Raw genomic sequence first — 12,791 nt, forward strand, 5'->3', positions numbered from 1 at the left:
AGCCTGGACTGACATGACACGAGTCCAGATGCACGATACTCATCAACTTCTCCAGCCTCTTCAATTAGGGTTTTACTGACATACCGGAAACAGATGGACAATGTTCTCGATCCGGTTCCAACGTACTCCATACGGCAAGCTGCATTGCATAGCCGCCTGCGCGCAGACAAAAAAACCGCCTTCTCTGCCGCTCAATCCTAGTGTTCGAGGTCATCGAAACTTTTCCATTGGCCCCGGAGAACCCGGCGAGGATAGGGTGCAGCTCACTAGCGTGCTTGTACATACAGGATGAGAGCCAAGCCCGGGATTTGAGATGGGAGTGGATAGGGTTACCAGCGGATGCATGAATCAGCGCAGGAAAAGCATGGATCAAAGGACCTCGGTGACATATGATTGGCATCGGGATCTCCTCTCGTGGGCCTTAGGGTCATGTCACCGTTCTTGGGGGTTGTGCGTTCAGGAGCAATGGTACTCCGTACGGAGTACGGAGTACTCGAGTCAGGATCAGAACTCAAATACAGCGTGTACCTGTAAGATGCACGCCAAAACCGATATCGTACGATGCGATCCAAATCCTGATTGCCCTAAGAGAGACCTGGAGTTAGTAGCACTCATTTGCGGCTAGACTGCCCGCTCATCCAGATCTCCGGCGCCCTGACTCCGTTGGGATTAGGGAGGTACCTTGGCCACCGGGGGAGGTTGAGGGGTCGAGATCCTCATCTTTCTTGCTTTCTCAAGATACCAACCTTCTATCCTGGGCAGGAGTCCGAAGTGTGGACTTCGACATAAAACATTTCTCGACACAGTGTCGGGGATCAAATTACGGGGATCATCGACCATTCGTGAGCCACAGTGGGTTCATTGGCCCACACCCCAGTGTCAGAATCTGTCAGAATCACAACCGTTTTCACGTCAGTCTCCTGACCGTTAAGAAACGGATCTGTGGGGACCTAGTCCGTGTATCGATAGTCGTGGTTACTTTGATTGACAAATGCCGATCCTTCAGGTGTAGCGCCGTCTTGCCAATCGCACGGATCTGTCTCCTCCCAAGATATCCCCCCTACCCACCCAGTCACCTTCCCCTTGAAGTGACAAAAATAGCTTGTAATTACCCCATTGGCTGGTTTTGGTGGAAAAAAAGACCAGCACTGAAACGAAAATTTCTGGATGGCTCCACTCCGGCAATTCCCAGGTGACTGGGATCACTAGGACAGTTAGACCGAACCTGTTCTCTCAGATGTCCAACTGTTTGAGTACGCTGTACGTTGTAATTTAGGGGCAGAAATGGAGTGGACACAGCAAGCATGATCATTGGATCAGTAGGAAAGAGAAGAGCGGAGGTCGTACTTTTGTCCAGCTAGCTGTCATTTTCTGGCCTTCTGAAGGCAAAGTCAAATAAAGCAAAAGTCACACTATTGCCCAAAAAAGCTGGATCCACGACCTGCAGAGCTTCCGACTGGCAGATTTGATATCTGGGATATCAAGAACACGCAGTGTTTACTATGTAGCTCTGTCTTCAATGGAACTTTGCAGCTGTCATATCCAAGTCAACCAGCCATCCACGTGAGTCGCCCTGGCCAGATGTTCAGAGAAGGGAAAAAAAAAAGAAAAGAAAAAACGAAAGAAAGTCTACTCTGATTCGGTCGATGCATGCTGCAAATATCAATATAGGCTAGACTCGTTGTTGATGCATACGTCAAAAGTCTTGGGTGCATAAGTACATCCAAGGATGTCAAATACTGAAACGGACCTTGCACCTGCGGCTTGTACACACTCTCCGCAAGACCCTTGATCAATGTCATTTAGCCACTTAGCCTTTGACCAAGCGCGCAGGCTTAGTCTTGTGTACGGACTACGGAATAGCAAGGTCCCCTGTTCGATTATACTTGTAAGATTATGCTCATGCTCATGCTAGATCCCCGTTATGATTTGGAATCAACCCTGGTCTGGCGAGCGCGACAGGTCAACTCCACTTGTCCACTCTCACTCTACCGGCTTAAGTGAACGCCTGCTCTTGGCAACGGCTTGTTTCCCCTAGACTTTGGGGTATATGTCCGCTGCCAAACAGCTTGAATCTTAAACATGCATTACCACGCTAGGATATCTACTCAGCCACCTCGAACATCATGAGAGGCCCTAGTCTTTTATCGAAACGTTGAGTGACACACCGAAATGATCGTCTGCCAACTAATCCAATGGAGCTTCGTCCCAGCTCGACCGAGATGTCGCCGAACGGCCGGCTCTAAAATCGAGATCGGACAGATTCCGTTGCATGAGATTTCCGCTGCGTACATGCTGAATGCGGGAAGAAGGAATGAGCCCTGACGTTGTCGTGGTCTGGACTCTACCAGGCCAAACGCTCAACGCAGATCACTTCATGACTGCGTTAGCTGTTCCTCTTTCGAAAACAAGGTTATGTTATACATACATTCGCGTTCTTGTCTGATCGTCTGAACCAACGTTTCTTCATTGGCCATGTTATTCCCTGGTTAGATCCTTGAGAATGTCATAACACCTTTCGAGCGGCGTTGTGGGAACATGTAGTGATTTGTATCCCCTCGATGTAGAAAAAAGTAGGAAAGCGAGACAATCTCAGTATGACTTGTCTCCATACTTTCTACTCCGTATAGGCACTACATATGCACGTCTCTCGACCGAGTCAGCAAGCGCGTTTCTGAAGGATCGCCGTTACCTTGAAAAGCGTAGTGCATTCGCCATATGATGAGTTACGCCTCAATTGTAAGCAAGGACTTACAGACGCCGGATGAACCGGGACCTGCACTTGTAAGACATTGCTCGATAGGGCATTGAATCAGCGATCTCTCGATATGGGCATACTAAATATCGAGTCCTAGGAGGTCATTGTGTATGAATCATTCAACCACAACGTCGGGTCCAGCATTGACAAAAGACGAGCTCGAGACGAGCTCAGCGCCCGTTTGCCCAGCCGTCTCGACCCGCAATGGATCATTACCACAGCTGTACAGCCTACAGGGATATGTGGTGAGCAACAGCACAGGCCAAACGGGAAATACTTGTAACTATTCCCAATCGGCGGTAAAAACCGCCTCACTGTGTCCAGCAGCTTATTATCAACCTGAATAATATCGTTGATATTCTGGAAATGGAGCCATGGAAACCTGGAGCGATAGTCGCCTCCACCGTCTCCACCGGGCGGATCTCAACCGTCAAGTCATTTTGTGGTTTTCGTCGCGTGGCCATGAAGGCAATCTCGGCTGCCACATTTCCCTCGGCTTCCGCTTCTTATCTCCGCAGATCGACTCGAAGGGCACTGAGATGGGAAATGGTACATCCCAGCGCCCAGTGGCAAAAGTGTCCAAGTGTTCATGCTTCATTTTAATAGTTTGGTCAAGGAGATGGAGAGCTTCGCTGTCAGCTTAGCGTCAAGCAGATCATGAATTGATGCTCTTCTGGGATCTGGACCGAGGCTTCCCCTAGACACCGCAATGTCCACATCGATATCAATATCAATATCAATATCATATACTTCATACTCTATTTATTATCCGGCGCTCCATAATCGGAGAGTTTTCCCCAAAGGCGATCACGGAGCCACACGGTGATTCTCCGGTCAATTCGGGATTTGCGTAGGAAATGAACCTCCTGCAACGCCAGTGGGTCGAGGGAAGGACGCCCTTTCGGTCCATTGCCTAAGATGGCGTGGAGTTAAAAAAAACGGCCAACCCACTTCAGGGAAATCTCGGCTTCGCTAATCTCACATTATCTCAGGGGAACTGCCCTCAACCTAAGCTAGCCCCTCCTTTTGAGTATGGAGTCACTTTGCTAAATGAAGCCAGATGAGAAAATCCCCCAACAGAGACAAAATTGTTCCCCGCCGATTGAGGCGGTCTAACAGCACTGTGGGGCTGGGAACGGTCCGGCTGTTTCCCGTTTTTTTCCCTTCGTTTTTTCCCCCTGTCGTCTTCTGTCGTGGATATGTATCTACTTAGCTTGGTCAAGATATTCCACTGATCCCTAGTCTGTAACAAGTGTCGAATCCACCTGATTCGATGGGAATACGACAACTTGGAGGTGGACGAGAATCAACCTGTACTTGCCGTGACAATACTCCGTACCTAACCGGGAAAATGGACGATGCTCAAGAGAGTTTTCCCGTGTGCTTGGACTGTTGGAACGTGCAGTGTTTAACTGTGGCAATTTCAAGGGAGAATTCTTTTTTTTTAAAAAAAATCAAAAAGCAAAAAAAAGGAGAGAACACAGTGTACGGAGTAAGCATAATGAAAGAAATTAAAGACAAGGTTTTTCATTCCGTCCATACAAACCCCCATGTCTTAGTACGACACTGCTGGGGAGTACTAATAGGGCTTCATGTGGTATTGGTATCCATGCTTAATCAATATCACGGCACATTGATGAGATAGGGCGGAGCCGTTGACAATAGTTCCATCTGTCCCGGTATCAACAGAAAATCTATCGTAGATCTGACACATACTTGGACCCGATGAGGAGTTCGGGGCGTTGGTCAAACAGATTCTTGCATGATTCGAATCTGAATATTGGTACCTCCCATTCCTAATTTGGCGCCGTACATTCAAATCCTTGCCTAGTCACAAGAACCGGCCTGTCACTGATACGATCCTGCAGGTCCTTTATTTTGGAGGAAAGGATTATCCACTCGCTTCTTTCTCTTCAAGCTGTCAGATTACTCCTTTCAGAAGATCGGAGAGATTTCCGGGAGTCTCCACAGTGTCGGATGAATTTTAACACCCCCTGAGCCGCGCCACATTTCGAAGTTTCGGGGCACGATTGTCTGCTTGTTTATTATGGTTTGGCTGAATAGATTGCCGGAGATTTTACTTTATAGAGGTGTGAACCGTGCTGTGTTGAGTTATTATATCGGTGGGGCTTGGGGCTTTTTTTGCCCCGGTGCTATTGTTTTGTGAGATAGTCGGCCGAATGCTTTTTGCACCGCATCGCAGTGATGTGTTTTTTTAAAAAAAAATTTGCGGCAGAGTCGACTTGTGGTACGCGTGGGTTTTTGTATATGTCCCTTTATTCTATATGCGGAACTCATCGACCTTACTCCGTACAGGAATTTCTTTTAGCTTCATCTGCATGTCAACAGCATATTGAAAAAGGATAGCCAACGGCCGATGCGTATTGAAATTGGGATCAGATTTTCCTCTCTTGCCCGCTTGAGAAAAGCGTTGTCGCTCATTTTCCTTTGTGGTTAGAATGCTCTGATCGTCTGTCTAGCGATCGTATGTTCTCCACCGAGCAGCTCTTAGTCTCTAAAAAAAGGAAATTACTCGTGTAAATAAAAACTGCTTTCCTGGCTTGGTCAGAATCATGTCATCAGGGGACAAAACGGTTTTTAACGGTTTGTCGATCAAATTGCTCATGTTGAGATCATGTCTCCAGTTGTCTCCAGTTATTCTGCACCGATTTTCTTTTCTTTTCCTCTCGTTAGGTAATGATATTCACCTTCGCCTTTAGCTGAGGATCGTAATTATTTTGTACGGAATATCGAGTAATTGAGTATGTGTACGAGTAGTACGAGAAGTTGCTAACGGTTCATGGGAAATAGATGGAGAGATCGTCGTCTCCATCAGCTGCTTGACTCGGGGAGCTTGAGAGCAAATATAAATCCCCTAGCAAAATTGTGCCATTGGTCGCTGAGGGTCAAAAGACCTCACCACTCAGCTGTTCCCATGCCAAGGGGCACGTGAATGTCTTCATTGCCGAAAGCCACCTTAGCCATTTTTCAGGGTTTGCCTTACTCCCCACCGGTCTCTTGTCAAATCGCTAAATGTTTGATTACTGGCCCTCATTCATACTGTACTATGCATGCTCTCAGACATGGTCCGTAATCCCCCGTTCTCAAGCCGGCTGTACGGAGTACTCCGTACGGAGTAATCGATGCACTCCTAGTTGCCGCAACAAGGCAACCAGAATAGACTCCATAACAGACCATTTTTTTGGGCCCTTTCCGTATTCAATACAACTGGGTCAGCTGGCCAATCATACCCCGATCTCCTCTGATCGATCACAGTGGACTGCGACCGGGCCAGTGTGACCAGTTACGATTCTGATAGTTCAGATCGAAATGTCGCGGGGAAAGCCAATTTTGTTCCCCTGGTGCCCCAGGCATTATTGGCGCTGTCAAAACCTGGATGACTGTTTTTCAGCCTCGATGCCTCGATCGGGAAAATATGATGGAATGGCTTCGGGGCTCACAATGACCTAGTTATGTACTGTCCTTCACAAGTGGGGAAGAAAAATCAATCGCAAAGATCCTTACTGCATTCATGCCCGGCAGGTAGGTGACCTCCCATGCATGCACTAAATCTCAAGTGCGCACGGAACGCATCGTAGAGTGGCTGAAATGCTACGATCCGTCTGGTGCATGCTCGGCTGCGTGATGCAGCGACTTTCATGTAGATCGATACCAGCGTAGGATTTTCAGACCCATCGACAAATCCATTGTGCGAAATAGCCCGGGGTTTTTCTCCGGATGGACTTGGATTTGAGCTCCGTGCATGCATGCATTGTGGTTCAAAGTGTATGAAACCTGTAAGCGGACTTGGTGCCTGGATGCCCCTTTGCATATCAACTGCAGTGCTGTCACAAACGGTCAGGGAAATTCCAGCAGTCGGCCATACCGGCAAGCAATGATCAGTACAGAGTACAGGGAGAGATAAATCTTGAGGCGATTGTACGGAGTAGGGTCGGCCGTTTCGTGATCACCGACAGTTTAAGCCGACCGTTGAACCATATACGGAGTACATCATTTATGGGTCCTGGTGTCTGTGCGCTCCGTCAAAAGGTCAACATCCCCCACGAGATAAGGCTCAAGAGGCGTGGAATCTCGTCGAAACTGGAATTGACAAACATCTGTACCATATAGCACCTCGAGGTAAGAAAGAAAACTGGAGCGTAAAAAAACAAAAAACAAAAACAAAAACAAAAACAAAAACAAAAATGAGATCCAAAAAGCGTGGGTCCGAGACCAGCGAACTCAAAGATCCAGAAAATGGATTCAACAGCTCTCCAATCTGGTACGGCTGGGGTCGATCACTCTGAGCATTAAGATGAAATGAGATACAAGGGATTTGCTCGAGAGGCTAGTGCGAAGAGGTACAAAAGCCAAGAGCACGAGGAAACACGGAATAATCTGACTCTTTAATCCGGCAACTTGTGCAGGATGCCTGTTTGGGCAAGGTGATTTTGGTTTTCTGCGAGTACGACGTTATACGCCGTATCCCTCTTTTGCGTCACCCCAATAAACACAATGGTTAACGTGGATTTCCTGTGCTCCGTAATTCAGAGGGTCTGCAGAATACAAGGCAGAGATGGAGAGCACACATGCGATCTTGCCAATAAACGTCCCGCGTCCGATCTCGATCCAAAGCTTAAGCAACGTGTGTGACAACACCCTTGCGACCCGATCCTCGGCAGGTACTAAGGGGGTAGCGTGCTCCGAAACTGATGATTTTATTTGTTTTTTCTGGATCTCGAAGGATTCGGGAGTTTCGTTATTTTGCTTTTTGGGGGTAGGGTTTAACGGTCTTTTTTTTTTACGTTTCGGTGTCTCGCTTTTGGCATGTTTTTATTTTCTTGACTTACGCCCGATCTTGGCTTGAAACGGCGTCGTGACGTAGCCTGTTGGAACAGATCGTCTAACAGAGCGGAGGTCCGGATCCTTCCTAGCTAAAAAAAAAATAACACACACCCGTGGACCTGCCCAGGTGAATATCCATGGACACATATAAACACATTTTAGCTTGAGACTTGAAAATAGTGACAAAATCACCGATTCCAGGCATCCAAACTTCAAGACCGAACCATGGAACGGGCCACGTCAGGCACTTTCAGATCTGACCGTGTAACCTTCGAAGATCTCTCGTCCAACCCCCTCGTGCTTTTGTGTCGCCCCAGGGGTTGCACGTCCTTGGACTCGATCCTTAGCGCTCTGAGATCTCGGATCGTATCCTGACATCATGTCCGTGGCTACTCCGTATTAAGTTATTAATCAGCCCTCGCGGTCTGAACGTCTTTGGTCGACGTTTGATCCACCCTGAATCGGAGATCTCTCTCATGTGACACAGATGCATAGGGCTTCCTACATATGGGGAGTAACCTCGATTGAGTCAAGGCCGAATTAATTTATGTAGGTTGGGAATGGTCCCATTGCATTGTCCCGGATTGAACGAGTAATATCGGAATAGATTAATTCCAGAAGACTTTCGAGGTATATCACCGGGAGCTATAAGGCAATATTGTGACGGAGTACAGACTACGGAGTAATTGTATAGTCTTGGGCTTGTTGACCCGGCGTCTCGGGTAGTAGACCGTCCGTTAGCACGTTGAGAAGCGGCCGTTTCTCTAGATCGAGCATCGATGTATGATGGAACTAGTTTAGAGTGCTTTTTTATTGTTTAATTTATATTTATATTTAGATCTTACGGAGTAGATGGGTGAACACATTTAGAGTGTAGGGGTGAGTAGAGGACATAGAGAGGTAATGCTGTTTCGTCAATTTGAGAGTGATACCCCGTACAGTATGGTAGACGGTTACTTCATAAGATGCTCAGGTCGAGAGTTGCACCGTACAACTTACAATGTCGATGAAAGACCAAAGGAGAGGGGGAAAAAAACAAAATCAAAAAGAAATCAAAAAAGGCAAAGAAAACAAAAAAAAAAAAAAGGAAAAGGAAAAGGAAAAAAGAAAAGAAAGGCAGAACTCCACCGAGACGGTCACTAGTGATAGGTACGATGATCCGCAGTTCGTGTAAATTTGCGTAAAACCAGGTCATGACGATCTAGCAATTTCCTGGTAATTTTGGCTACGATCGCGATCTTTTTTAATTGAAAAGAGGTAAATAGAAAAATAGTAAATACTTAAATACTAAATACTAAATAACTAAATACCTTATTAATATTTCTAAATAAATCCAATAAACCTCTGTCTTCTGCTATCCCGTTTCCAATCTAAAGTAGCCTCGATCCCCTAATAAGGTCTCTTCTTCTCTTTCCCTTCATTTTTGGATTGACATTCCTCCACGCTTATATCCCTTGCGTATATACCGCTCGGCCCCCCCAGTCTCCCCCGATCGATCTCACACCTTTTTTATTATATCGCTTTTTGGGGATTTGATATACTATCACTCTGGTTCTTTTTTTTTTCTAGGAGGGGTTTCGATTTTGGCTCGAAGGACATGATTTGCATTACTCAATTTCAACGCCACTTGTGAACTTCCTCTCTTACGCCACCCTGGACCTGGGACCCTTGGGAGTCGATTTGATTTTTTGGTCGTACGACTTCTCGCCTTTCAACTCGAAATTGACTCGGCCGGATCTCTCTTATATATTGATCTTGCTCGATCCTTCTTGGATGATTATTCTCCCCAGATCCTTTCCAGAAACGTGATGGGGTCTTTGGAAGCCGCACCTAGGCACAGGTTGGTATTGTATCTACTTCCACAAACTTCACACTAACCCCCCCAACCAGAGACCCTTTGCCTGCTATAGGTTTCTTGAAGGACTCGCCTTTCGTTTCCAAGTGCTCCTCGAGCGCGACCGGATCCCCCACCCCTCTCATGAGCCCCAACGTCATGTACGCCGGTCAGCCGTTATCCTACGCCTACGCGCCCAACCCACAGCCAGGTTACATCTCGCCGTCCGAAGCGCGTCGCGACATTGAAGATGAAAAGGACAAGCACACACCGAGACAATCTCTCCCCTCCATCCACGAAGCCCTCGGCAACGACTCTCTTCCCTACCCTGCGCCCACCTCAGCTCCTCCCCCACAATCACACCCTGCGCCATCACACATCGCCGGTCGACCAAGCACCGAAGGGCCGTCCGGTCCGCCAAACCCCTTCAATCCGGTGATGCGGGAACCTGGCTACCATCCGCACCCATTGCAAGACTCGCACTCCAGCCTCACCTCCGTCAACACCCAAGACTCCCGCGCCTCCCTCCACTCCCTTAGCACTGGCAAGTCTCCAACACAGAGCGCCAAAACAGGAATCACCTCCGTCGGGTCGCAACACTCCACCTACGAATACAGCGCGCCAACTTCCGCCGGTAGCGTCGCTTCCCCCTAATGGCTACAATCACTTCCCACCAAACTACTCCTTCCAGTCGATCCCCGGTCATGGCCATTCATACCAACCAGCACCCTATGACAACCGCCCTTACATGGGCGCGCGCGTGGAGGAACCCAAGAGCGGGTATGTGGGCCGCCCAATTCCTCCTCACAGCGACACCGTCAAGCGGCATCTAGACGTCTATGATGTGGAGCAGTCTTTGAACGAGGTATGATTTTTCTCCCCCCCTACGCAGATCTGTTCGAGAACGACGGAACCGCCACTTTGGCGGCTGAAAATCTATGGTCCCCGAGATTAAAGAGCTAATCTCATCTATTTTCAGATTGCCGAAATGAGCACACGGACTCTAGATTTTTCGCGACACTACGCTGCTCGTGCGCACCAAACCCAACGGTCTGGAACCATAATAGGGTCCCTCCCTTCGCTAAATGAAGTGGAGGACATGCTCCATATGCAACGGCGGAACCAAGATGCCTTGGTTCGGATACGCACAGCCGTCGTGAACCAGGAACAGGCGCTCGCCGAGCAAATGGCCCAGCGGAAGGCGTTCAAAACCGAGGATGACCACATGGCAATGTACCCCGAAGATTACAAGGGCACGGGCGGTTTCGCAGGTGCTGATCCAAAGAAAAGGCGTGGAGTAAGTTCTGGACGTTTCCTTCACCGTTTATCCCCCTGACGTATCCACCCCACAAGATTTGTGTGGCTAACCATTCCCAGAAGGCCGCCCCTCCTGGTCGTTGCCACAGTTGTAACCGAGCCGAAACGCCAGAATGGCGTCGGGGTCCAGATGGTGCCCGAACGCTGTGTAACGCCTGCGGTCTACACTACGCCAAGCTGACTCGGAAAATGGGCGCGAACAAGGCCGCAGGTTTGGGTTCCAATCTGAAGCCAAAGTCGGCCCTCGACTCCGCCTCTCCAACCAGTCATTAAGCTTCTTTTCGGCGTTGAAAATGGTGGGACATAGATTCGGAGTTCGGCTGGGATTGAATCCCCCTTTCATCTTTTTTTTTTTTTCTTTTCGATCATCTCTTTTTTGGTTTTTTTCTGTTTCCTTTTTCTTCCCTACTCGGCCCTTACATAATACCCTCCCCCGAGGTCTGGGAGAAAACGGCATAGATTCCCCCCTTCTGATTTAGCCATTGGCTTTTGAAATCTGGTTTCTTTGTTAAGCTCACACAAGTGCTTGCTTCGCTCATCTGTCAAGACTGTTGTTATTGGTTTATACCCTGCATTTTGGTTTTGTTCGAGCCATTTCGAGGCCGGTCATGCGTCTCTGTTCGAGTATGTCCCTGATATGATGTGTGTACGATCGTGTCTTATTCAGCGTCTCTTACATTATGTTCTAGTCGATATTCAAGGCTTTATGACATTTCACTGTTCTTTTCTTTGTGTGAATATATGATTGCTGGGGAGACATTCCCCGGGTGGAACCTGAGCATCCTGATATGATTAATTGTAAATGTACTCCATCTTGGCAGCAATGTCGAAATGCGACGAATTTTCCTCAGTTACCTAGGTATGAAAGTGTTATCAAAGTGTGTGGCTACAAGGCGTAGTGTCGGCCGTGAGCATCTTGGTATCGGACCCGAGCATTTCATCTGGACCAGCGGGAGTTCCACAATATTCAACCATGTTCTCCGTTCTGTACAGAGCACATGTCAAGTCATGTATATTTGAACGTTAGCAATCGCATTTGATATGCCAAGAGTCTGAATTTTCAATTCGCCAACTTCGGCGATAAGAGTGGCATGATCTTTTTTCGCCCTAAGGCGGGCGGCCCGATTTGGTATTCGTACATGTTAACTTTTTGTTGAACACTCAAACCTAGGTACGAGGTCATTACTCCGTACTCCGTATACTTCTACTTAGGCGACTGATTCAGTACCCCTCAATATTAGATCGGCAAAGAAAATCCCCTCCTCTTAACCGCTAAACGCGAAGAAAGAGGAGAGATCATCGAGATCGTCGAGATCAGCGGGTCTAACCTAACTAGTGAGAATGTAGCACGATCATTCGCTGCCAGTATTTGTGTTCATCAGATCGGATCTGGGATCGGGGAACGTAAGATCGAGTTCGCTAGAAAACTTGGTTGAGCTTACATTGTACATAGTTAGCGGAGTACTCGGTACTCCGTATGGAACACGGAGTTAGTAGAATATGATATGACCGAAATATGACCGTATTCAGAATGGCCCAAACGCCCAGTGACCGTTACAGACCGCCACATTCCACGGCGATGGGCGGATAAAGTCCGCGTATCAAGATTTGTCATTGAAGCATTGGCAGTTTGAGGTCCACTCACAGGGAACCCCTGTTCGGAGGGATCGATCTATCGGACTGCAAGTGGTGTTTGGTCCGACGCCAATCTGATGGACTGGAGAGTTTGTATAGTGCCCTGACACCGACACGATTGGGATATTTGCTTTTCTTTTGCTTCAGTCATCCTCTATTTGTCTACTCCGTACTTGGGCGACGTTATTGGACTGTGACATTCGAAATTGATGACCCATGTACTCCGTACTTGGACATTCCTCAGAGGGGCTGGGCTAGCAGGGATAGTGGAATTCAATCGATCAAGATCTGATCCCACGTTCCCTCATCCCTGTGGAGATCTTTGTCCCGTCTTTTACCTTTTAACTGGTCTCCTTTAGATGATCATGCGCTTACGAGCAATGCGTCAATAATTGCATGCAA

General features: G+C 47.9%; 1 protein-coding gene across 1 annotated transcript; it reads left to right on the plus strand.

The window, feature by feature from the left end:
• Positions 1-9,411: 9,411 nt before the first annotated feature.
• Positions 9,412-11,027, plus strand: nsdD (GATA-type sexual development transcription factor NsdD; the record flags this gene model as incomplete). The annotated part of the gene is made up of 5 exons (XM_056949903.1): positions 9,412-9,443; positions 9,494-10,076; positions 10,129-10,302; positions 10,417-10,734; positions 10,815-11,027. 5 exons carry the CDS (start codon positions 9,412-9,414, stop codon positions 11,025-11,027), a joined length of 1,320 nt encoding a protein of 439 aa, XP_056815818.1.
• Positions 11,028-12,791: the final 1,764 nt, after the last annotated feature.

This window comes from Penicillium brevicompactum (assembly GCF_028827555.1).
Source record: "Penicillium brevicompactum strain IBT 35665 chromosome Unknown utg000001l_segment0_segment0, whole genome shotgun sequence".
Classification (NCBI taxonomy): Eukaryota; Fungi; Ascomycota; class Eurotiomycetes; order Eurotiales; family Aspergillaceae; genus Penicillium; species Penicillium brevicompactum.